Raw genomic sequence first — 25,817 nt, forward strand, 5'->3', positions numbered from 1 at the left:
AAGGGAATGGGGAAATGGGGAAATGGCAACTGGAAACAGCGAACTGAGAACTGGGAAGTGGAAAGTGGGAAATGGGAACTGGGAACTGGGAACCCGGAGATGTGTGATGTGATGTGCCGGACTCTGGACTTTGGACTCCGGACCTCGGACTCCGTGGATTCTGGACTCCGGAGTCCGGTCTCCGGTCTCTTTGTTTACATTGTGCTGACTGACCCAAGACTTCGTGGGGGATGTGAGCATCACAAAGGGCGAACTTTCCTCGCTATCCTCGTCGATGTACATTTAAGCGAAAGTTTCTCTCCCGTTTCCTCTATCTATGTGTGTGTGAGGTTGTGCGTGTGTTGAGTGTTCGAGGCACTTTTAATTCAGTTGCAGTTTTATCCGCCGCACAGCATTAAGTCCGTATAAACGTGGAAAAAAGGCGCCGAGCGGAAAGTGCAAAATAAATGTAATTTTCTGCGCGCAAATGAGTTAATTGAAATCATTTACATTTAATTGCACTTTAAATTAGTTAATTCGCTAAGGTTGATTTATGCGGGGGAGGGTCCGGTTGCTGGAGGTTCTATGGCTATACGAGTATAGTAATTATTATTGGCGGCACCGGTTTCACATTTCGTTTTGGTTTCGTTGGCGTTCGCTGAACAACTGAGCAACTGAATGAAAGAATGAAAAATAAGGCGGCGGCAACGCTACGTATACGTTACGTTACGCTGTCCTCAGTCGGCGGAGTGACCACGCACACAGTCATAAAAAACTTCCACATAGCGTGTACATAGAGAATATTCAAATTGGCAACTCAGCACCTGAGCTCTCCACTTTTGGCGCATTCAGTCATGAAGTGTACTCAATGTACTCGTCACACTCATACTCACACTCACACACACACTTGCTTTTTCACCTGTGCTCATATTTCTTGTATACTTGTATTTATTTATTGTTTGGCCAAATCAGGGCCGTCAATCTCGAAAACTTCGCGGCCATTAGCTGCCATCAACCCGCCCGTTCTGACCCCCTTTTTTCCCCCAGTGTATGGGTGCCGCTGCTTCCGCCATTCGCCGCATGGGGGCGCTGCTGTTGTGAATCAACAAGGCGTCGCTGAAATTGCGCGCCAAAAATCCCCTTCGACCGCACACACATGCATTTGCCTGGGTTATTTGTGTTTGTGTATGGCAGTGTATGTGTGTGTGTGCTATCGTCCTGTTCCCGTATATTGCTGATTTGTTTTCCTTAAGAGAAACATTTGCTGCATGAGCTATTGGCCAACACTTAGGCTGTTGGCCAATATCGGAGTTATAGCCAAGCCCTTTATTGGTTATGCATCGACTCGGGCATCCACACCTTGTCAAGCAGAGATGTGGCCAATTATGGCACTTAAAGAACTAGTTCGGGTCTATTTAAGTTGCTTTAAGTGATTTAACTAGTGGTTTTCCCAAAGTCCTGTCTAAATATACAAAACTGGTAATTTCTGTCTCAGAACATATGAACACTTTCTTTTCTGTATGCATGATTGCAAATTAAGATCGACGAAGAAAACGCATTCCGTCTAAGAAAAACTTTGTATTTAAATATATTTTTTTGCAAGATTTTTTCAGTTTGAAATCCAGCTTAAAATTGTATTTTTATTTTACTGTATCATATCGTTAAAGAATAAGAGGGTTAGTTTAAGATTTATTTTAAAGAATTACTTAAATTTTGTAGAAATGTTTTCATTGTAAAAATATTTTCACAAATCGTAATAACAATTTTCTCCTTCCTACTAATTCATTTTTAAAGCTTATTAAAGCGAAGCTACTAATCTTGAGCGAAAACAAATCCCTTGCAATCGGATCTAGTTATATCTCGGCAAATCGGACAACTCTGATGGATAAATCACGAAATACAGTTTGCATGCCCACATGTAACATATATATTCCTCGAGGAGTGTTTGTGTGCGTGCCAAAAGAGCCGTATAACTTTCACTTGCGAAAGAGTCTCAAAGGAAAGCGCCATGGTGGAAGAGGAAGAAGTGGAGCGCGCTTGGGTTTTCCCCGCTTTTCCTCGCGTTGCTTTTGTAGTTGTCGTTGTAGTTGTAGCTGCTTTGTTTTGCCTTGCCTTTGCCCTCTGAGATGGCCACTTTCGCTCTTCGCCTTCGGCTCCTACAGTCATTCGCCATTTGCATTGGTGTTTGTGCCGCTCTTTGCTTTCGTATTGGTGTTTGCTACTGCCACTGCTATCGTTATTGGTGTTGGTATTGGTGTTGGCCCGCTTTTGGTTTTGTGTTGATGTATAGTTTTGCGGCAGGTGCGGATGGGATGGAATGGGGAGGTAGGGAAGTTCAGGTCCGTTCTTGGGCAACTTGATGTGGTAGTTTAGCTTATTGCTTTTCACTTTGAAGTGGCTTATATGGATATTTATTACCATGTCGGTTGTATTTGAATTTCACTGGCACGAAGCACGCGCCAGTTCTCTGACTCTCACACTTTTCTCTTTCTCATTTTGTGTGTTTCCTACCAGTGCCTTTTTCGCACTAGTATTTGCCTTTGATATGGCTGCCTACGGGCAATACTTCTACATCTACTCTGCCTTTTTCAATTTCGCCTAGTTTTCCTCTCTCTATTTGGTTTGTGAATGAAAATGCATGAAATACGTGGCTTTCCCTGGCCAATAACTGGCGGCTATTGTTGGGCTTACTTGCCCGACTCTGAAATAGTGGAAATAATTAGCATGCACCGAGAGAAAAATTTCCTCGTTATTAACTTGCATATTCCAATGGCTGCCTGCGGTTATTTGCGCTGCCATATTTGATTGTGGCCACGACAGCTGCACAAATGAATCGGCCAAAAACATTTCTGGGATGCTGATTTGGGGCAGCTTATTAAATATTTTATGCTCTTTTGTTTGTTTTGTGGGCGTTTGTCTGGCATTGTCACTTTGTCCGGCATTTAATGCGGTTGTTCAAACAAGTTTGGGCGGAAAACTCTCGCCTCTGCTCGGAAAATGCTGAATATGCGTCACCGCAATTATGTGTTGCCTACTTATGGGGATGGTCCACAGGGCGTATGAATGAGATTCCACTATTGCTTTCTAACTTGTGTTTATGCGAAAAAGATTCTGCGAAGTCTATTAATTAAATTTTTTCACAGATATAGAATATCAAATTTATAAATTGCTATTCACAAAAGCTTGATTTTTTTATCTTACATTAAATTTTACAGATTGCCGATGCAGTTAAGTATATATATGTACCTAATTTTAATTTAAATGATAATAACATTTTTATAATTTTCCCTGACGAACTATTAAATTTTTGACACTTTGATAAAAATATTGAGTAAATTTAAACTTTTAACTGTAGGACTTCCGAAAAATTCTAGCATAAACTCAGTATTTAATGCCTTCTCAGCTTACCTAACATTTATCTTGAAGGTTAGAGTCAAGATTAATTTTGTTAGCCCGACCTTTTTGGCCATTTGCGCTTGTTGCCTTTCGTTTCTCGGAGCGTGTCGAAATAAATCGTCTTAGTTCTGTTGGCTTGCTTTGACTTTAATTGAATTAAATTGATTTTGCTCCAGTTGCCAGCCGGCAGTCATCAATTGCGACGCCAGGTGAGAATAAGGTGCTCCTGTTGCCAACGCACTTGATGTTTATAAATAGAATTTTCTAATCTGGACCTCTCGCACCGCAAATTTGACATGACAATCAACTCAAGTCGGACACGTATTAGACGCACACACCCTCCTCGCTGCGATCCAATGTTTATGTTTTTCCAATCAATTGTGTCACAAACATGGCTATGAAAATAAATACACCCACTCCCACACCCACACCCACAAACACACCCACTCACAACCACCTACATACAAACGCCCAGGACATTTTGTTACTGTTGTGCTTGAACGGATAAACACACGCACACAAAGACCGAGATACAGATACATTTGATGGCCATTCTCTGGCATAAAACAATAACAAAAGCGTGTTCAACGTGGACAATGAACCGAAAATGAAAATGAAAACTCGCCGAAATTGATAGATACATAGAGGCAAGTTCGAATGGTCGGATAGTGGGATCCATAGCATATGAAACTGCAATTTACAGCCATTGTGCGACGGTTGGTCACTGATTGTTTGGACAGTGGCGCAAATGTGATTGACTGCGCACACAACTTTTAAGTGGAAACTCGATTGCTCACTCTATTTGACTTGTGGCCACGGTGGGAAAAGTTTGTTCAAGTTTAACGATTGCCGTGTTGGCGGACGATGACCAATAGGTGAACAATTGTTCAAGTACTTCGCTCATGAAATATAGTGGGGCAAAGTTGGAAAAGAATTGCAAATTTGTACACATATTTGAAGAAGATCTAAAACCATAAAAAGAGCTAAGGTTATGAATTACACTTTTTCGTTTATGAATCCTTTAGTTTTTAAGTTAATTAAAATATGAAAACAATTTTAATCTGTAGTGTTTGATATTCTTGATATTTAAAACTGAACTTTAGGTTTTGTACTTCTAGAACGTTGTTTTGTTATATTTTTTTCACTATCACGTAGACTGTTCTAATATTTTATTTATGTGAAATCTCACGCTTGAAATAATTTGGATATTTTTGTTACCACCCCTCGTAACTCTTTTTGCTTCACCGTGCCCCAAAAAGAGGTGGAAATTCTGTGCACTTTCGGCGCTGCCTTTTTCATTGCCGCTGAGTTCATGGGAATTCGAAATATTTTCATAAAAGCCACAAAATCGGCCAGAATAATTCACATTTGGCCATGCGTTGACATCGCCTGCACTTCTGCCAGCCACAATTTTCCATAAGCATGTTTTTCTGTGTTTGTTGCCCGGTTTTTGGGGAATTGTTGGATCGGGACCCACTGCTGGGCGGCCATATTTTCAATTTCTATTGTTGCTGTCATGTCTGCTGCACCTTTCTTCACCTTCAACACCACCTCCAACTCGAGGCTCAACTTGTTAATAAAAGTTTACCGATTTTCGGACGTCGCAAGAATGATTACTGCCACACTGCACACAATTTAAAGTTTTCGCCGCTCATACATAAATCAGCGAAAGGAAAATCCTCCACGGGACCGCACGACAAAAAATATTGTCCGCGGAAAAGTTGCCCGCTTCGATGCGTGCAAAGTTGTTTAGTGAGAAACTTCAACTGGACACGGCCGAAACCGAAAACTGAACTTGGCCAAAACGCAAAGTGGTACAAAGTGTGCCACGACGGTGGTGGTCGCGGTGTGGTCGGCGGTAAAATTAATAAAAGTCGTAATAATACTCGCAATTTCCTTTTAGCGCCGCCCTGCCATCGCGCATTTTCCTTTGGCTTTGTTTCCCCCCTGCCTTTTGCATAATTTTTTTATACACATTTTCTTTTGCCCGCCCGGCTTTTCCGTTGCTGTGTGGAAATTCCGTAGCTCTTTTCCCGATGCTGGACGTTGAGAAGTTTTTGATTTAAATAGTTTGGCCTGGCATTTTACTGCTTTGCTGGAATTTTTTAGCTGCCATCGACTCCGACTCTAGTTTTTTTTTTTTTATTGTGTTTTCTCGTTCGGATTCCTTGGCTGCCATGGTTGGATTATTATTAGTAAACATTATGGACAAGGTTAGGTCATGATGTATATGGGTTCGCCTTCTCCTTCTTCTTCGTTTGCTTCTCAAGCGGAAGTTGGACGGCCGGGGCTGACTTATCGTCGCCATTTTCAGCGACGAGTCTCCGTGCATAAATAATTTGTTGGGCATTTATTATTTGTTTTAGGTGTAAATATTTCAAGCTCACAAGTGAAGCGGGCTGAAGAAAGAAGAAAAGAGGTCGAGGTTTATAGCTTAATTATTCCCATGCATGAAACGAGCCTCCTTTGACTCCGGCTTTCTTTTCTTCTCCTTTTCTTCCAGCCATTGTTTGAGAACCCCTTTTGTACGGTCATGGGGTTTTTATTTCCCCCGGCACACGCATATAATACATAATTTTTTATGATTTATAAAATGTTTGCTTGTGCGTCTGCCACCCAAGGAGGAGTGGGTATAATTTTAATTATTTCCTACATGTGCGCGGTTTATTAATGGCCACGTCAGCTCAGCTCGGCTTGCTCTTTTTCGGCTTGGCTTTCCCGGTCCTCTCGCTTTTTAATGGAGGTCAACTTTAGTTGGGCGAAAAAATGCATAAAGATTTATTGCATTTGACAAGTTTTGTTAATGATTATGGCACGTGCTATGGTCACTGTTTCTGCCAAGGTCTGGCGACCCCTTTTTCTACTTTAATTTACAATCCCCTTGCGGGGGAGGCAATAACCTTCCAAGGACTTAGTTTGTGTGCTTACACCGGGAAGAAGTTAACAATCGCTTTTATATTCTAAGGTAATCATTTTTGTAATAAAAAGTAATATCTGGAAATGTTATTTTTGGTTCAAGGATTATATGAATATTATTTTTATATGTATTTTAAGTGCCTTTGTAAAAAGTCTCACGAATAGTAAGGGAATAATAAAAGACTTGGTTTAGTACGTTGGAAACATTAATGAAGCTTGTAAAAATACAATTCATTAGTAAAATCTGTAAGCCTTTCGAAATGATTACTAATTTTTTCTACATGTACCACCTTTCGGGGGAGAGTCGCCTTATTTTATCAGCTTAGTATTCAATATCCTGAGACATGTGTGTCCTTGGCTACCGAAGTCACGCAGTGTCAATAAATTAATATAAATGTCACTTGCCAGACTGCATCCCATAAATTTTTCAATCATTTGGCCAACGCAGCGGTTTTTCCACCCATGCCACGCCCACTAATAAGGGGCGGCCGGGGGTGTATCCCGATGGAAATACCGTTACTTGGGGGGCACAACAAACTGATTTGAATTTAATTACTTGCTTGGCATATTTTGTTATTTTTCCGTAGACCGTTAAACGTTATGCAAATTGCTTCGACTTACAATACAAGAAAATGTTTCTTTTCTGTTGCCACTCGCTGACAAATTGTTGATGAACGTTGAATATATATTTTCTTTTCTTGTGGTGTCGAAGTGGGCAGAAGAAGCAGTGGGCGGAGAAGGGAGTGGGAGTGGTAAGGGGCGGGGCGGGAGGTGTGTGGCACACGTAATTGCATTTGCGTGCCGGAGGAGCGGGAGACGTTAATGAGCGCTACCGAAACGCGCTGGAATGTCAGCCTTACTAAATCATCATGCCAAAAGCAACGGCCAGCCTTGACGTTTTCCTAAAGGAAGGTGATGGGTGATGGGCGCTGGTGGCCAGTGGGTGGTGGGTGGTGGGTGGTTGGCTATCGGACATGGTCACAGATATGGTGAGGCTGTGTGGGTGGTGGGTGGATGGGTTGGTTGGGTGGTTTAAGAGCGGTGAAGGGCGTGGTCCCCATACTCACATGCATATCACATGTGTCCTTAGCATAGCCAGTGACATTTTCTGCTCCATTATTTTCATCATGTCTGACAGACGACATTTCAACATGCAACTAGCAACTAACGGGGGCAGCTAACACCGCCCGCCTTTCCATCTCGCATTTCCCATTTCCCCCTCTTCAGGTTCACCCCTCGCAGTAACACGTATGGTAAGTGTAACTCGAACTCAAATCACGTACACTGCAAGTTAAGGGAGGTGATAATACCGAAGGAAGTTTTAAGCAGGAAGCCATTAAATTTTATAAAGTTTGTGTGCTTTCTTTTGCAAAAGAACTAAAATTTCTTTTTTAAATATTAATGAAAATTTGTCTTCAAAATAATTCATCAATAATTTACTAAAATTAATTTTTAGAAGAAGACATAGTTTCGCATGCATGGAATTTTATACGTAAAACCCAAAAGTATCTAAAATTGTTCTCAGTGCATTGCATCTGCAAAGTGCTGCCAAGTTCCCTGGCCACACTCTTTCGCCTTCTGCTCAAGTCGGCCATTTGGTCGTGTCTGCTTTAGACACCAATATATTATGCCATTGTCGTGGTGTGCGTGCGCGTGTGTCTGTTCTGTCGGTGGTGTGTGAGTGTTGGTGGCAGTCCCTGTTGCATGTGCCCTGCATGTGTGTGTGCAGTGCCAGATACCCTTTCTAGTACCTATGGATACGCCCCCGTACATCCATCCATCCACCCACCAGATTTCACAATTCGCAGGACCCGTTCGTCCTTTTGACTCCTCCTTACGCATGCAGGCCATCTCATTCGCTTGGGTCGAGTCAGCATTTTGCATTGCAAATATTTATACCCTACTTAGGTTGAGTTTTATGTGTGTGCCCATGGAGTTTGCTCTGACTGTCAGATTTTGGAATACGGAATAAGGCTGAGAGTGGAAACCAAACAGTGGAGTAAGGTTACCAAGGATGGATGGATTTTTCTCTACGAAGCAGAGATTTATTTCACCGGAGATCATATTCTCTTACAGCTCTTGATAAAATGATTAATTGTATGAAGATAAATAGGCTTAATAATTTAATTATTAAATTCTAATTTGCTAAAAGTAAAAAGAAACCTTTCATTTTCTTACTGAAATTTCTAGGATTTTTTATTTACTAATATGGGTGATCTCGTTCACCTATTAGCTATCTTCACTGTTTGAGGACCGTTTGTCCTTGTGCATTTTGAGAGGTTCGTTTGGTTCGGCGTTGCCTTCTCGCCCAACAACTTGCCGTGCAATTAATTTGGTGCAATTGCATGCCATCGAAAATAATATACAGAGATGGAATATGGTAAATGCCATCTAGACATATTTTGCATGCAAATTTGACACTTTTTGCCTCATTATTTGACGCCATAATAATAATTCTGTGCCGGCAAAATGGCGGCATATTTCATTTAATGCCAGCTTGTGTGTGTGAGTTAATAAGGAAATATCCTTTTACACATGTGACCCTAATAATTTCCCCGAGTTCTTAGGTTCCGAGAGCAGGCTGCATTACTAATAATAATGCCATTGTATGCATGCGTATCTGTGTGTGCGCCTGGCTGTGTTGGTATTGGATGGGTATTTTGTGCTGTGTTGTGATTTATTGCATTCGTGTGCCAGATTTTACAAATGTAATGCGCCACACTATGGCACCGCTCCCCCTCCGCCTCCCCCCTTGAAGCTCCCCTCTTTTCCCCCTCATGCATATGCAAAGCTTCGAATATTTTGCCTTGTGAATGTGTCACTGTGTGGGTGTGTATCTGTGAGGGCTTCCAGTTTGTTCGTATGTGTGTGCGGAGGAGTTCTCGCATAAATATTCCGTACGGAGTCATATTTCTTTCTTTCGTTTTGTATGCTCTCCACTCTTTTCAAAGTGGCGTGGACATACGTGTCGGAATTATTTGACTTCCGTTTTTCGCTTGCCGTTTCGCCCCTTTTCGGCTTCAGTTTCTGTTTCTGTTTCAGTTTCTGTTTCAGCTCAGGCATAAGATGAATATGAAATTTTTATTAGCTGGCAAAAGTTGTAAATGCAAATTTGTTAACCGAACCATGTACAGGTCTCCTGTTGCTTACAGGACTCCCCAGAATCACCTGGCGCATCATGTAAGCGGAACTTGTCAATTCGCAGGGCAGAAGAATCAGGAAAAAGGATTTCTCGAATTCATTTATGCAAAATAATAGTTTACGCAATCTTAAAACTAAATCGCTGTCAGTCGATGGCAGATGCACACAGAATCTGTGAAACACTGAACTGTGATGGCCTTCACTTAAAATATTACGTATACGCACCGGCAAACACTCACTTCTACACACACACACACACACACACACACTAACGAACTGACACATGCAATCGGAATGGGAAAAGGAAACTATCTGTAGCAATGCGCATAACTATGCATAATTGTTGTAAAATGTCTGAGCTCGAAAATCTGATAAATTATAACTGAAAAGTTTTTTGAGTACGCCAGCAAAATTTTAAGCAATTCCAGCCACGCCCAGCAGGCCAACAAAGGCCATTCTTCCCCTTCCAGCTGAATATGTAACTGAATCCCTGGCAAAGCCAAAAGTTGAAACATATTCAATTTATGACTTTAGATGAAAATTCCCCCAGCATTTAAATCACTTATGCACTTAATCAGTGCACTTAAAATGCAAGAGAAGTGCCACTGCAGAGACACTCTGACAGAAGCTATGGCAAGAAATTCGCAATCATTTCGCAGGCACTTGTTAACAACATTTTGGAAACAGTCAGGGAATTTCAAGTACGAAAATTTTTAGAAAAGTTAGACTGGCTTAATAAATCAAAAGATTTGAAACAAAACAGAGCAATTGTTTTTCTTAATTGAGGTAAACTTGTAATTATAAATATTTTAAAACTGTTTGATTATGAACAATTACTTTTTATACAATATGAAATATATCTTATCAATTATTAAAGCCATTAAACCAACCCTCAAAGTTATCCATAATAAATTATCGCATATAATGTCATACTATAATAACATCTAATATCGTATTTATATACATAGGTAAAATTAATTTTTTTTTTATATTTTATACCAAGGAAGGGCTAATTTTTCTCAGTTTCTGGATATAATTTTCCATTGTTTTATTCTTATTCATCCCCTACTTTGATGACCAGTGTATTGGATGGATTTCGTGTACGCCATTTGATTTTAGATTGCTTTTGGGGTAGCCGAGAGAAAATGTTGACACTTTTGATTACGCAGTATAATAGTTTCTTCGCCCGCTGTGCCCTTTCCCCTCACCGTCCCCTGGTTATTTTTCCCCTCGATCAACAATCGATTTGCGAGGAAATTGATTCGAAACGTGTATTTACATGTGAGGTCTGCAGAAATGCATTCACAGCCGATTCCTTGGCCCAGAAATCACGTAGAGTGGCCTTCTCCGGCGGCTCCCTGTGCGGATAAGCGGTCATCTCCGTTGTGGTCGATTCGGCGTACATCAAAGTCGATTATTATAACACTGCCAATTACGATGACACGCACACACGCACACGCCGTACGCAAACGCAAACGCACACCGCACCCACACACTCTCACTGGCTACTTAGCCTAGTTTTGGAATATATTTTTGGCGATATTTGTATTGTGTGTGTGTGTGTGTGTTTTTCGGCCACCACGCGCCTTGACTCCAATTTGGAAATAAATGAATTTAGAGCACGTGACAATTTGCGCCTTGATTTATGCGCCAAGGTTTCTCTCGCCGCTTATTTATGCTATGTTTATTTTCGGCCGTAATTTGAATAATACGTTCGTATAAAAAAGCATTTATCACAGTTGATATAATTAATGTCACTTGCACAACAAATGTTTAATATGAATTTGTACGACTGCGTCAGCAGTGTCAAGGAAATATTTTCGGAAATTAAATTGCTGCCTCGCCGATTTCGGGTGCGTGGGATGAGTCCTTGCGAAAGTCCTTTGCTCGGAGACTTTTCCATGTAACCGCATTAGCCGCTGCTAGACACCAAACTGTGCCTACATTCGTGCTAAAAAGTTTGGTCAGGCGCGTTTTCCAAACCGCAGCCCAAGCACACAATATGACGCAAAATATTGCACCGCATACATAAACATAAACTTAGCGAAAGCGGAGGGGAAAGAGGAAGAGGGCTGGGGAAATGGTGGGAAAAACGGCAAAGAGATGGCTGAGCGTCTTGTCACATTGGGCCTGTATGTGTGACAGGGTCTAATGGCATTTCCAAATAGCTTAGCGCAAAAACTTCATACGACAGTCACTCACACAGGCGCACTCACAAAGACTCACTCACACTCTCACAACTTGTCAGGCCATCAACAACGACAAAAGCAACAACAACAACAACAGGGGCAACAGCAAACAGTTACAACAACAAGGCCAACAACAATGGCGACGTTTCAATTGCATTTCCGTTTGTACCAGTTTTCATTTCAAAACTCATAAGTTTCAGACGACATCAACGACGACGACGTGACCAGCGGGCTCTTCTTCTTCTAGTCACCATTACTTCTTCTTCTTACACAGAAAAAAAATTAGTTATGATATGAAAAATGATCTTCTTTAAAAACTATGTTTACCATAGAAGGTATTAAAATGCAAAAACCAACTTAGTTTCAGTTTTTCCTTTCTGCTTTTTGTACAACACCATGGTTTTATTATATTATAACTTGGTTCTCCAAATTTTCTAAGGTGTATTAAAGGGAACGCTCTGTGGTTGGCAGCGCGGTACAACTGTTTGCAAATTCTAAAAACTTTTCAATATGTTTGACGACGTGTGCCACACACAATGGGTGGAAAACACTTTTTGCTTATTTAAGCGAAGGTGGAAAATGGCGCAGGTAAACGAGAAAGTTTTCTTTAGTAAATATTGCATGGATATGGAAAACGATTATGCAAAAACACGCACTATGCTCGCACATCCTAGATATCAAAATAATTAAAACAACGCACAGAGTTTTTGAGCGATTTCAGAAAGCGGAATTTTATCTTTGAGCTTTATTTCAAATATAATTCACGAATAAATAAGAAAGTTTTCTTGAAGAAGAACGTGAGACCGCTGATTTTGAATTGTAAGAGTTATAAATTTTTTTAAGTTGTTGAGCTTTTAAAAAACTTTCAGTATCTTTAAACGTAAGGCAGCAACATTTTAAAAAGCGGTATTTTCCAACCAATGTTTTACTACCCAAAAAGTATGCTATAAAAAAGTTACCGAGTAATGCCGGGACACAATATAGTGTTTTTATCGTACTAACTACATTTTAGTTCCCTTGTGCAGGGCGACTCTCAAGTGAAAGTTGTTGTCTGAGGGAAAAACAACGGAAGTTTGCCGCTCGACCTGCAACCCCTGACCCCCGGCGACTATCCTGGTACTTCCACTTTACCACTTGAGCCGCTTGACAACTTTCACCATTAGCGGAACAACGGACAGACACACCAGCACACTCACTCACAATATGGCACACACAAGTCGAATTTGTAGTCAGCGCCATCAATTCGAGTTGAAGACATTCCCCAGCCGCTTTTCCAGCTCTTCCAGTACCCCCTTTCCTCCTTTTCCCTTTTTCCCCACTGAAATCCTCTCCTTTCCTCCTTTGGAGGCCTGTGTTTTATTGCTCTGTGCGCTTTGAGGGCGACAAGAATGTTTGGCGAGTGCTTTACAGCTCCACGGTCCGGTGGATTGAGTTGTTTTGCATAGTTTAAAGCGAGTGACGTCAGTGGCAGAATTATGAAAATATTATAGGGAATAGGGAGCAAGGGGGGTTGCACTGCCCTCTCGCTCCAAATTCTCCATTGGAAAATTGCCTAAGTCGGGGGTGTGCGTCTGTAAATAATTTATTTATTCTGCCGCCGCCTCTTGGGCAAAAACCGTTTAGACGACTTCCCCGGGCTGCGGGGAATTTGTTGTCATTTATTACAGTGCTGCCAGTTGGCCACTTGCTTTTTTGGCAACACCCGAGTCCGTGTTGCCAAACGTAGAGCGAATAAACAAATAGCCAAGTAACCGAAAAAAATCCCAACAAATTCTAATTACTGTCATTTGGCTCTGGTCTAAGTTTTTCCCGAAGCCTGTGGCTTGGGTCTTGGCAACTTGTGCTCTCGAGCAGCATAAATTGGCTTCCGAGCAGCCAAAAACTTCTGCGCGTTCTCCCCGTCTTTCTTTGATTAAGTTAATATATTTTAATTTTGTTTTATGGCAACGGGAAGTAGTAAAAACGAGTGAAATTATTACAGCTCGTCTTGATCAAAACAAAACAAAACAAAAGTCGTTTACCATTTATGGACCAGTTAAAGTGAAGCACTTCAGCGGACATTCCGATGAGTTTAAATGGGAAAATGAGTGTGTCTCTTCTATGATTTAAATTGCCAATTCTAATTCCCCCTTTCACGGAAGGGAAAATATGTAAGGAAGTAAGTTCAACCCTTTTTATGTAGCGCACTCGATAAACTTTTATAGTTTCTCCGTTATTGTCGCCGATGCCACTTTGAAGGCGTCCGCAGTTAAAACTGCCCTCGGCTATTTATTCAAGCCGGCTCCTTGTTGTTGCTGCCGTTGCCGTTGCAATTAAAAACGCTGATATATGTTCTTTTTACAATTCAATAAATTTACGCAATGCTTTACTGTTGCCAGTCAGCCGGGCCAACCGCCTCCTGGCTTTTAATGCAATATTTGTGTTCGCCTGTGCGCGCTTTTTGTTTACAATTTATTTTGACTCTGTGGCGCGGCGAAACGATTCAGAATCTTGCAAACCAATGACAGTTTAATTAATTGCCGCACTGTAATGCGTTTTAAATTGTCATGTTTATACAGAAAAATGCTGCGAAGCTCCCCGAATTGGTCCAACATGTCCTTTCTGTTTGTGGGCGAGTGGTGGTACAAGAGCTCACGGCATGTCCTTTATTGCCAGTGTGTGGGTGGCTTAATGCCCGATTGTGTAACAATGGGGGAAATTGCGAGTAAAAAAGCTATAGCATTTTATTTTTTACGGTGTCGGGATCCCCATAAATATTTAAAAAAGCGTAAGTGTAAGTGTGAAAGTTCTGGTATCAAAGCTTAAGTTATTAAACAAGAGAGAAAGTTAGTTCCCACTTATATATACTATATATTTCTTTTATCATTTAAGAGTTTACGGTTTAAATTAATATTTTAAAATATGGCTTTATTGGAAATTAATAAATCAATTAACATGCAAACAGAATTGTGGTTTTTATCAAAAAATATCTGGCTAAAACATTTTTTAACTAAATTGGGAGTATTTTTAATAACCGAAAAATTATGACTCGATTTAGTATTTTTTTGTTTCAATTTTCCGCCCATAGCCAATTTCCAGACATATTTAATAACTCAATGACCAAATTAGCCCACAGTAGACCGTTTATTCGCAGGAGGATGTTTATGGTCAGGAAAATGGCCGGCTGGTAATATTGTTTTTCATTTGTGTTTCATTGTTTTTAATAATTGTTATTATTGTCGGGGGCTGTTTTTCGATTTCAACACCTACATATTTTCATAGGAATTCGCACATGCGGTCGCAATCGCCCGTCACCCGAATCGCTAATGCAATTTCAATGGCCGCAAACTACAACAACCAGCCATTTAAATGCCGACCACAATGAGGATCAAGTGAACATACTGTATATGAATATTCGCATATTTATGCACCACATCTGTGCTGCTGTGTGTGTGCGTTAAGCCACGGCATGCAGCTGCTCTGATTTGATAAGACGCATAAGTGCTTCGGTTGGACTAATTTATTAAAGTGCTTTATTAATGCCCTTACGAAATCCCAGGCCCAAATGCTTCGCAGGCATCTGGATGTTCCTAATTGTGAGCCCTGCCCGAAGGAAAACAACAGGCAGGGCAACAACAATGGTGGTCTGGGTCACATTTTCCGAGCCAATGCGCCTGCAACACGGCGAATGCGTAATATTAATAGGCGTCTACGCAAGCAAAATCTCTTGGCTCCCGCTCCATGTTTCCATGTTTCCATGGTTGTTGTTGCCACTGCTGCTTCTGTAGCTTTTGCCATAATTGCAAAACGCCTTAAGGCTATAGACGCGTTCGGGCCAGTACATATCTCTATACATATGTAAACACATAATTAAGAGTTCAGTGGGTCGACTGAGTACTCTTGGGCAATTAATGAACCTTGTTAAAAGGTTTATAGTTTCCCAACAAAGGAAATAAACGGATCACATAAAAGCAATAAGGTTAATTATAACCTAAATTCTGAGATACAATATTTTTTATAATAAATATTATTCTGTTTACAATGATAAATAAAATAAAACTTTGCAAATGTCAAACTAACAGAAATCTTGTTTTCTTCTTTTTTAAATTCTTAAGAAATCTATATCGAACTTATTGCGATGAGATTATTTCCCACAGAAGAAAATCGTCTGGGAAGTGTTGTGATTAATACTTTTGACAGCGGACAACTAATTATTATTCCACCTTTCAGGAAACTTTAATTCCTCCCCTCTCCTCCAAAGACAACATTTCCGCCTATTGCACCTTCATTTCGTGCTCACCAAAATAAACACACATATATTATACATGCTCTTATGCATGCAAGGACATTGTTCAACAATTTAGCGACTCAATTCGAACTTGACTCCAATTTGTTCCGAAGGCGTGACACAAATGGCTTGTTATTGTTTCTGGTCTGAAAACTATTTAATTATAGTAATGCCATTTTTCAATAATCGAATACATACGCAGACCGGAGCAATTAATTCGGGTCCTTTTCAGTCGACCTGATTGGCAAACAATTTTAAATGAAAAAGTGCAGCAAGAACGCACAGCGAAAAAGTGGCGCTGAACAACAAATTAAGAATGCGATGAAAGGCGGCAATTAAACGGTAAAAATCCAGTGGCCGGGATGCGATTTCCCCATGATTTCTCCACTCCCCCCTCCTCCGATGTCCAGCCACTCCAGAATCCCCTGAATATCCGGAATATCCTGATGCTGCAGCAGTTACGTGTGCCAACTGTCAATGCAATCAGTAGCCGTAATGCTGCACCGGGCGGACAACTCAAAAATGTAAATCAAGCATGGCTCTGATGACGTAGTCAGAAAATCATTAAAATGAGCCCACAATGGCACCGGCAGATCCGCCCGAGAAGAGTCAGCAGCGGTCGACAACACGGCAGGGAAAAATACGAATATAAAAAAAGACCAGTCTGTGTTTATATTTGTGTCGAGCAATTAAAAAATCATTGCAGCAGCAGCAAACAAGAGGGATATAGTTAAGAAGTGTGAGAAAACTATGGACGATAGAGTGATGATTAAAGAATGTTTGCTTATACAAATGACAAAAATTATTTAAAAAAAAAAAAAGTTGGTGTTTTATAAAAATAATTTGGAAATTTTTAAGTAGTATTAATTTTATTACTTTTAATAATTTAGACAAAATGCATGGTTTTTCTTTTGTTAGTAAGCTACAAATAATTATTGCAATTTAGACTGCACGCCAAAGATTTTTCCGTTTATAATTAATTTAAAATTTACAAGCTAAACATATCAGTAATTTATGTATTTTTTGGAGTGTGAGACTTAATGACAAATAAATTATTTTCCAAATAAATACTCCCTTGTTTTCCACCCATTCAATGGGTATTGCGTATAAAATGCTCTTGTAATTGTAAAGCAGACGCGTCATACACACACAAACGCGCATTACTCATACGCCCCGGTGGACTGCACCTTTTGTTAAAACTGTCGAATGAAGCAGGGAAGGGGAAGGCAGAAGGGAAAGGGAAGGGGAAAGGGGACTGGAATCAAAGGGGCGGAAAAGAGAAAGGGTTTTGGCAGGCAAAAGGCAGCTCTGGAGGCAACTGAGATTTTGTCGTGGCGTTGTAAGTGAAAAGGATCACGACCACGCAAATGCGCAATTTATGTCGTCAGGTGCAGTCAACGGACACAGCTGTCCCCGTTCCCCCGTTTCGCCGTTTAACTTGGTTTTTGCCAGCCTCCCCTGTTAGCCATAGTCAACTATCTGAACCCACACCATCGCCGCACCACAGCACCACAGCTGGTTCATCCACATTTCACATCCACGGCGCGTGCAACACGTAAATGGCAGCGAAATTTATCAAACGCTTTATAGCCCAAAGGCAAGTTCCGAAGTTTTTGGCTTGCCGCGGTGTGGAAAAGCGGGGGTGGCGGGTGTGGAAAAGCTGGGAAATAACGGAGACAGAGTCGGGGCTCTCGGGTTTGTTGGGTTTAATCTTGTTCACATGTCACTGCAGCTTGTTTGGTCATAAGTTGGCCGCCTCTTGGCCACGCGCAAGAAAAAAATAATTGACGTGAAATCTGGTCGGTGGCCTTTCGCATTTCGCCTTTCAGCCGCTTTCCTCGCCGATTGCCCCGCCCACTTCCCACCCACTGCCACCCGCCACCACCCGCCACCACCCGCCACTTTATATGCAGTTAATTACAATGGCGCTGACCTTGCGTGCTGCATGCCCCGCATTTTGGCTTTTGTTCTCTTGGCATGCCGCACACGTTTGTGCCAAAAATCTTAATTTCTTTGCGGCTCTGCGTGTCCATTTTCTTGGCCAACAGCTTTCGGGGTGCAGCAGCAGCAGAAGCAAAGCAAACGTAAAGTCCTGGCCATCATTCATAATTGGCGTGCTGCACCTTTAAGGCGTATTTATGGCACAGTGGCATTATCGGTCAGCAGAACAAAGGGGCTGCTAAGTTGCACGATATACGAGTATATCTAATTTCACCACAAAATTGGTCAGCAAGGGGAATTTAAATGGAATTTCATATTGGGGTCGAGAAGGAAATTTATATATGGCATTGCAACTATTTTTCGGGGGTGTGGTGCCACATGAGCAAAACAAATTAAATAAAAATACCAAGGGCTCCATTAAGCCTTTATTTTATTTTCTAGAAGGGCCACATATTTGTAAATCCCTTTCGAATATTGCCTTTTCTTTTTTAAAATAAATAGGTTGCACGAAACATATTCAATTTCACAGAAAACTGGTCAGTATTTCGATTTGATTGCAATTTTTTGTTGTGGTCAAGGCTTACTGATTTTATTTTCCATAACTGAACTATGAAAGAAATCCCTATATTTTAAGCGCTTGTCTTGTATAATGTTTTTAATCAAATTCGTATAACGAAGAAAAAGGGTTAACATAAATTTGTATCTCTGTGCAAATTGGCATTCTTTTGGTCCTTATTAAATTTATTTAGACATTATTATGCTTCAGTTTTACGGAAAAGATGAAAACCCTAAACAAATTAGGGGAATATGGAAATGAAAAATTGTTAAGGCGACAGCAAACTTGAATTCCTTTCGGGGGAAGCTAACAAATTCCATTAATGCTCGTTAATCCCTTCCCCATTATTTTTCCCAGAGCTCCTCGAAGCGACAGAAGACGTTTCCGCCATTGTCTGGAAATTCCTCTGTCTCATCCCACTGTTTTTACCCGACCTTCGTTTGCCTGGTTAGAAATTTAAATTTTGATTACAAGCTGTGAGCACGGGCCACCCACTCGGTGTTCGGTGTTCCTGGTGCCCAGCGAAGCAATTATTTGGCGAGCTCGACAAGGTTAATGCAATTTGCTGCACCCAAAATCATTCAAATTTCGCTGGTCGGCGCGAGTGTCGTCACGCATGCCTGGTCGAATAAATTATCATAAATGATTTTGTAAACAGTGCTCGCTCGCCCGCTCTTTTGGTTTGGCCACAAAATGAATTTATATTATTAGCCAGGCGAAATGCACTTTGCGCCTGCTCCTGCCCCGATTTCTTGGCCCATGCTTTTCTGCGTACTTTGCATACATTTTTAATTTCCCTAAGTGAAACGCCACAAGTTTTCAAATTGGTCTTTTTCGCGTGAGAGCGCCCGAAGTGCCGGCTGATTTTCTATGCATTTTCCCATCTGATGAGTATATATGTGCCCGCTGCTCCATTGTTCTTTGCAGCCTTTTTGTGGAACGGCGTGGAGCACACGACCTCACAGCGGATCCCCTTTGGTTGCCGAGGAGAGCGCCGCTGGCTCATCATAAGTTTTGATTTCAGGCAGGGCACGAAGCGAAGCCAGGCATCACACTCGGAGAATAAAACAGGGAACTCTTTTATACTATTAGAGGAAATATTAAACAATTTCTTTCAAAAGAAACAATCCAAAGGTTTACTGCAATTGTTAAGCAATTCTTAAAAAATAGAGAGGAAAGTTTGCCATTGAAGTTTGAAAACATTGCTTTTAGTTCACTTAAGAATCAGTAAAATTTCAGCTACACCCTCTCATGTTCATAAAATATTTAACAAACTTGCAAATAGCTGCATTTATGTTTCACTAATATTTTTCTAAGTGTTCTCTGCATGCTCCATGCCGTGCTTTTGTTTGCTAGCCGCGGGCCAGGCGCGGAATTGCCTTTTGCCGTAGCGAGTTGCAGGCGAAGTTGAGGACGGATTCTGAGGATGGTATCCCGTAGTCGAGCCCGGGGGGAAGCCACAACTCGGGGGAGAAGGGAGAGGGGTACTACGGGCTATTCTTGCCGGATGAAATCGTTGTTTTTTTAGCTGCCAACACTCTTTGTCTCGAGCACCATCAAACTCCCTGCCTTTGGCTCACGCTTCGACTGCATTAGACGCATAGCTGCCGTTGGCTTCTGACTTCGTCGTTATCGATTATGGTTTGCCGCAGCCTCTCCATTCACTCTCCATCCCAATTCCCTTTCCCACGCCGATGACCACGCCCACTCCGCCTCATCATCATCCGCCCCCACAACGTTTGTCAAACGGAAGGTGGAAAACTTTTTCAATAGTTGTTCCGGGACATGTAGGATGTGCGGACGCTTGATTGCTATGCCCGCATGAAGCCAGTGTTTGTGTGGACCTCGATTTGGCCAACTGCCTTGGCCAGATGTCAAAAAATGGACTTTAACTCAACTGATTGAAGTGCATCTGATTGAAATTTATGCAAAAGTCAACACCCAAAAAGGGGACTCAATAAAAGAAAGATATTGGAGCAGCAGATTTGTAGAGGCAAAAATGTTTTTGCCCATAATGCCAATAACTTCCTTCATTCCGGTCCGATTTTGGATTGGAATACCTTTAAATGCTTGCGAAGTAGTTTCGAAAAAAAACTGCATACTTAGTTTGGTTTTAATTTTTGTGTCGATTTTTTTCACATTTTTATAACCCCTGCCAAAAAATTCGAAAAATGGATACAACTCTGCACTTGAAACGCTATAACTTTCATAATTCAAAGATCAAAAGATCTATATAAAATTTTTGAAACAAAATTATATTATCAAGATTTTTTTTTGTTTAAATGAATTTTTTCAGAGGTCACGGAAATTCCTCTGACTTTATTTTGATTCTTTCATTATTTCTTTCGATGGAACATGTTGTATATCGATGGGCTGCCAGCTGACCCGTTTTCGAAAAGAGCCGAGCTTGCTATCCCCTAACCGAGTTACTCTTAAGACCAGCTGTTCTCTTAGCCCTCTCTACGGCCATACAAGCCCACTCTCAGTCGACCATAAAAGCTAAGACCTAGTTCTTGGCTCGCCCTCGTCGCAGGCCAAGAAGGCGTGCTAATTGTTGGCATTGTTTTCTAGGGCTAGACTCCCACAACTCCGAGAGTGGGTGGGTGAATGAGAGCGAGAGAAAACGAAAGTGCTTGCATGCAAAAATGCGGCACCACCGCCCCCCAAAACACCCCAAGCTACCCCAACCACCCACTCCGCCCCCAAGGACGCCCGCTGCCAAGGAAGAGGGAGCAAAACAAAGAAGCCAAAAGGCGAGCGCCGCCTTTGATTTTTAGGCCAAGTGACCAAGTTTTCTCACCCATTCGGAGTGGGGACGCTGACCGCAAAAAAAAAGAACGCCAAAACCTCGTATATAGTTTTATGTATGTTATGCACACACACACACACACACACACACTCATTTGCAAACACACAGCACACTCACTAAAATTATACCAAAATATTCAAATTTATATTGATTTTGCCGCCTGACGTGAAAACGCTCACTTAAACTTCAAAATTATGGAAAACACTGAGTGCAGAAATGCATGCGAATAATCTGGTTTGGACTCACCTTGAAGGCCTTGAACGAGGAGACGACATAGAAGGCTCCATCCTCCAGCTCGTCCAGGTGGTACTTTCGATCCCCGTCCATGGAGAACACATACCGGGCACCCCGTGGCAAATCCATCTTGGGTGAAATCTTATCCAGGAGGTTGTCCAGCGAGGTGACATCTCTTCCGGGACGATAACGCAGTTCCACACCGGGAAAGAAGGGATCTCCATTCCGGTAGAAAACCACACGACGAGCCTTCCAATAGGATAAATTATTGTAGCGAGAGGCCGCTGCACTGGAGATTTCTGGACGGGATTTGGACCGCACCAGCGGCACCACCGGCGGCTGTTCGGAGTTCTCGCTCATGTTGTCCAGATAACCGGGACTGATGGCCCGGCTCTGGCGGCCACTGGTTGCTGGCTGCACGCCGCCGTTCCTTTGCTGCCAGTAATCCGGCAAATGGCGATCGCCACCTGCCACCTGCTCACCGGCTGCTAAATCCTCCTCGTCATTATCGAACTGGGCGTTCTGAATCCGGAAGCTGGAGGAAACCGGACGCTTGGGACTCTTGGCAGGACTGCTGCGATTGCTTTCGCTCTGATTGAAGTTGCCGTTGCCGTTGATGTTGCTGTTGGGAATGTTGCTGTTGCTGGCGTGCTTGTTGATGATGTTGCTGCTGGTGGAGCCGTTGCCGTTGTGGAGATTATCATCCAAATGGGGCTGCGTCGGCGGCGGCGGCGTCGGCGAAACGTTTCCCTCGAGCGGTGCGTTCGGACTAATTTGTGGCATTGTTTGGCCGCCCAGAACGGACTCGTTACTGCCAGCCGTCCCCCCACCGCCGCCGCCACCCCCTCCATCGACCTCATCCTCGCCGTTCTGGGCCTGACTCAAGCTGGCCATGTACTCGTCGTTCTCTTCGTTGGACATTGTCCTGGTGTTGGTGTGTGTCCTGCACACTCACGTCAGCGTTCTCTTAAGCTTTTCTTAAGGTTTTCCTAAGGCTTTCACCTGGCTCTGACTGGCTGACTTGGCTCACCTTGCGTGCTCGGTTTGTTGTGGTCAAAATGGCAGCAATTGCTAAGGGCAGCGTCGCGTCGACGCAATGGAAAACTTGCAGCTCCAGGAGGGAAAGTGCTTCTTAAAGTTTTTACTACAGCCCGCAGTCGCTGGTTGTCCAGCAAGGAGCTACGTATGTTGATGGCTCAACTGAAATGGCAATTACATATATGTTAAAAAGTTCCTTTTAGAAATTCCTCTTCAAGGCAAAAACAACATTTATTATTTTAAAATACTTACATCAAAAAACATATCTTAAATATGGAAAATGAAAAAACCTTATCAATTTTTAACATGTTGATACATGATATTAAATTGACAATAAAACACAAAATTTGTATCACACGCCTCCAAGTCTAATCGCAAACTAAAAACCTTTCGACTGAACCTGTTTGCACAAAAATTAGCGAAAAAAATAGCAAAACATAATATGCAAAGTAACGGTAAAAATCTTTCCAATGAATCTATTTAGTTTAACCAAAAATTGCACAGAAATTAGAGAGAGAGAGAGAAATAGCAAAACAGAACATGATAAGTAACGGTACTTAGCAAAAGGTAATTTAGTAACACACACTGATCGACGCGAATTTAAAGTTGAAATGTAATTTAAAAACATGTTTACGATCAATATGTGAAGAAAAAATCATGAAAATACAAGCGTTTTATGTGAACCTATTCTGTTGGTCAGTAGTGTATATAATAATAAAGAATATATGTACATACATACATTACCGAATATTAAAAAGGAAAATGCACCATTACGAAAAATAACAAAAATCAAAGAATTTTCTATTGCCAACTAAATTTTTGTACTGTTTTAATATGAAACATTTTAATTGGATTTTAATAGTGGATGCTGATGGCAATTATCTCATTATTTCGTAGTTAAAATTAATTATAATAGCAAGCAAAACTAATTTATTTACAAAAATAATTACACTCTGCCAGATCAAATTATTATGGTAGTATATTCTGAGCTGCAATACCCATAACGTTAAATGAACAATTTGAAATTATTATCAATTTGTTTGATGGATCCTTATGTGTGTGTAGCCTCCTCCCAAAGACTTCATTCATAATCCTGCAGCACACGAAACATATGTCCTGCTCCTTGTTCCTCTCGAGCACTGCACTTAGAAATATCAACTGTTAACCATGTCCTCACCCTCTGTGCAATCGATATGCCACGAGCTCTCGATGCAATGTTTCCAATTCTGCTTCCCGCTGCCCAGGGCTCTTCAGAATCCCTTCTGCAGCAGGACTCCCACTCCTCGGGCCACTCAACTCTTCCGTTTCAACTGCCCCACTCCACAGGACTCCCAGGGACTCAATGGGCTGTCCGGCGAGCACTTGCCACTGCCTTTGTCCCAGTAAACAGGCCAAAGAGCCCCACTCAACCATTCGGCGTGGGCACTACAAACATTCACACTTCTGCGGGTCGGGGGACTGGAGCTCCCCGGGTTCACAGTTCAGTCCAGGCTGCTACTCGCCCGTTGGAGAGGCCCAAAATATCGCGCGTTATTTGCCCTGCCTTTCCTTGCCTTTCTTTCGGCTACCTCGCAAATCGAAAAAAAATACACTCGAAGTTCGAAGGGTAAAATGTTGTACAATGCATTAAGCTACCAAACAAACGTTCTTAATTTAGAATAATATAATTCTTAGTTGCTCAATTTATTAAATAATTAAATATATTAATAATTTGAATAAAAAAGTATGAAAAGCAAGCTAGAAGCTTCCTTGAATTTTAAATGTATTCATGTTATTCATGTAATTCATGTTAGTGGCCTCATTACAAGACCAATAGGAAATGGTCTATAACCTTACAAATTTTATTTACTTCCATCAACTGTTAATAATTTTTAATCTCCCTAAATTTTAAGTATAAATTTGTTCAATCCCATATGCAAAAAATAATTCGCATTCGATTAATTCGAAAAGAAGGCTTAGTGCCTTAACTTTAATAAATTGTTGCATTCCCTAATTCCGTATTCTAGTTTTTCCCCCAGTGCAACGAGTGGTAAGCACCGAAAAATTGCAGACGGCAGGGAACAAGCCGACGACTTCTGGCTTAAGTGGCATCGGTCTGTTGTGTCTTTGACCAGTCCGCCGCACTCACACAAGCTCACTTACAACCATTCACACACATATACACACACATAGAGACCAACCGGGATCCAAGTCCTTTTCACTGCATTGGAATTTCGTGTATTTTACAATTGCAACAAAAAATAAATATTTGTTGGCCAAGGGAGAATTTTCACTCGTGGGCCCTTTTCTTGATTTTTTATGGTTTTTTTGCACCTTTTTGGGGTGGCTGGTTTCGGTTTTACCTGTTTTATGCAAATTTGTTTTTATTGCAACACGTTGCACGTTGCTTCCTTTGCTCCTCTTATTTATGGCCGTGGATTTTTTTATTCGGCTGGCCGAAAGTGGTGCGGTGGCTTCTTTTGCGGCAATTAGGTTAATGACACTTGGGCCGGCGGTTGTTGCTTTGGGTTATTTATGCACAAACAGTTGTTGCTCTTCGCTTGCAACATCAACAGCATCCACTTTCGCTAATTGCCTATCAATCAGCCGCAATTGTCTCCGCTAGTTTTTCAAGGAAAACCGGGAAAAACACTCACTTATCCGAAGGGGAAGGCGGGGGGGAAAAAGGGGACACAAACACATTTACTTGAATCAAATTTAATGAACTCGATGGCGAGTTTATTAAAACAACTCTCAGGGAAAGAAAGTTGGCCCAAAACAAAAGTGCGAAACTTTTGCTTACTTTCTGGCGTTTTACCGATGCACAAGAAGAAATTCCGTGTGGCAACTTTGCCGGTCAAAGTGTTTTTGAATTGTGTTTTCGAGCTGCGCTGCCTGCTGGCTTTTCAGCTGGCTTTCCCGCTGCTTTTCCCGCTGCTGCTGCTGCTTGTGCTTCTGCTGCTTGCTGCTGCTGCTGCTGCCATTGCTGCCTTTTGTCCACTCTAAATTTCCTCGGCGACGCAGCCAATTTTCTTAGAGAGTGCCTTTCTCTTTCTCCCGCATTTGCCGCGAATCGAATTACACGTTCGCCTGTGTTAGTGACTGACTTTTGGGGCTAACTGCCCACCGCCCACCGCACCGCCCCCCTCTCTCCTGCTCCACCACTAATTGTGCCCTGCTTAGGAAAACCGCAAGCACTCGCACACACACACACACACACACTCGAACACACAAATATACACAACGCTGAGGGAAATCCTGGGGGCCATTTGCTGGGTTTCTCTTAACCGTTTGGCTTTTTCACCTTTCTCATTGCACTATTACCTGTCGGCCAGTGGCGTAGCCATGGGATTCCTTATCCTCTCTAATTAT

The 25,817-nt window shown here is 41.8% G+C and overlaps 1 protein-coding gene across 2 annotated transcripts in view; it reads right to left on the reverse strand.

Annotated features, from left to right (window-relative positions):
• LOC108087572 (echinoderm microtubule-associated protein-like CG42247) overlaps positions 1 to 25,315 on the reverse strand; it is a 42,212-nt gene extending 16,897 nt beyond the window's left edge. Inside the window, exons 1-3 of one of the 2 annotated variants that reach the window (XM_043207795.1) lie at positions 25,249 to 25,315; positions 24,809 to 25,101; positions 21,441 to 22,628 (exon numbers count right to left, since the gene is read on the reverse strand). In XM_043207795.1, the coding sequence (XP_043063730.1) occupies positions 21,441 to 22,349 (909 nt within the window). In that variant the 5' untranslated portion in view covers positions 22,350 to 22,628; positions 24,809 to 25,101; positions 25,249 to 25,315. Of the gene's footprint in view, positions 1 to 213; positions 430 to 21,440; positions 22,629 to 24,808; positions 25,102 to 25,248 lie in introns of those variants that run through there. The other variant, XM_017185003.2, reaches the window with a different exon arrangement.
• Between the last annotated feature and the right edge of the window lie 502 nt (positions 25,316 to 25,817).

This window comes from Drosophila ficusphila, unplaced genomic scaffold, assembly GCF_018152265.1.
Source record: "Drosophila ficusphila isolate 14025-0441.05 unplaced genomic scaffold, ASM1815226v1 contig_286, whole genome shotgun sequence".
NCBI lineage: Eukaryota > Metazoa > Arthropoda > Insecta > Diptera > Drosophilidae > Drosophila > Drosophila ficusphila.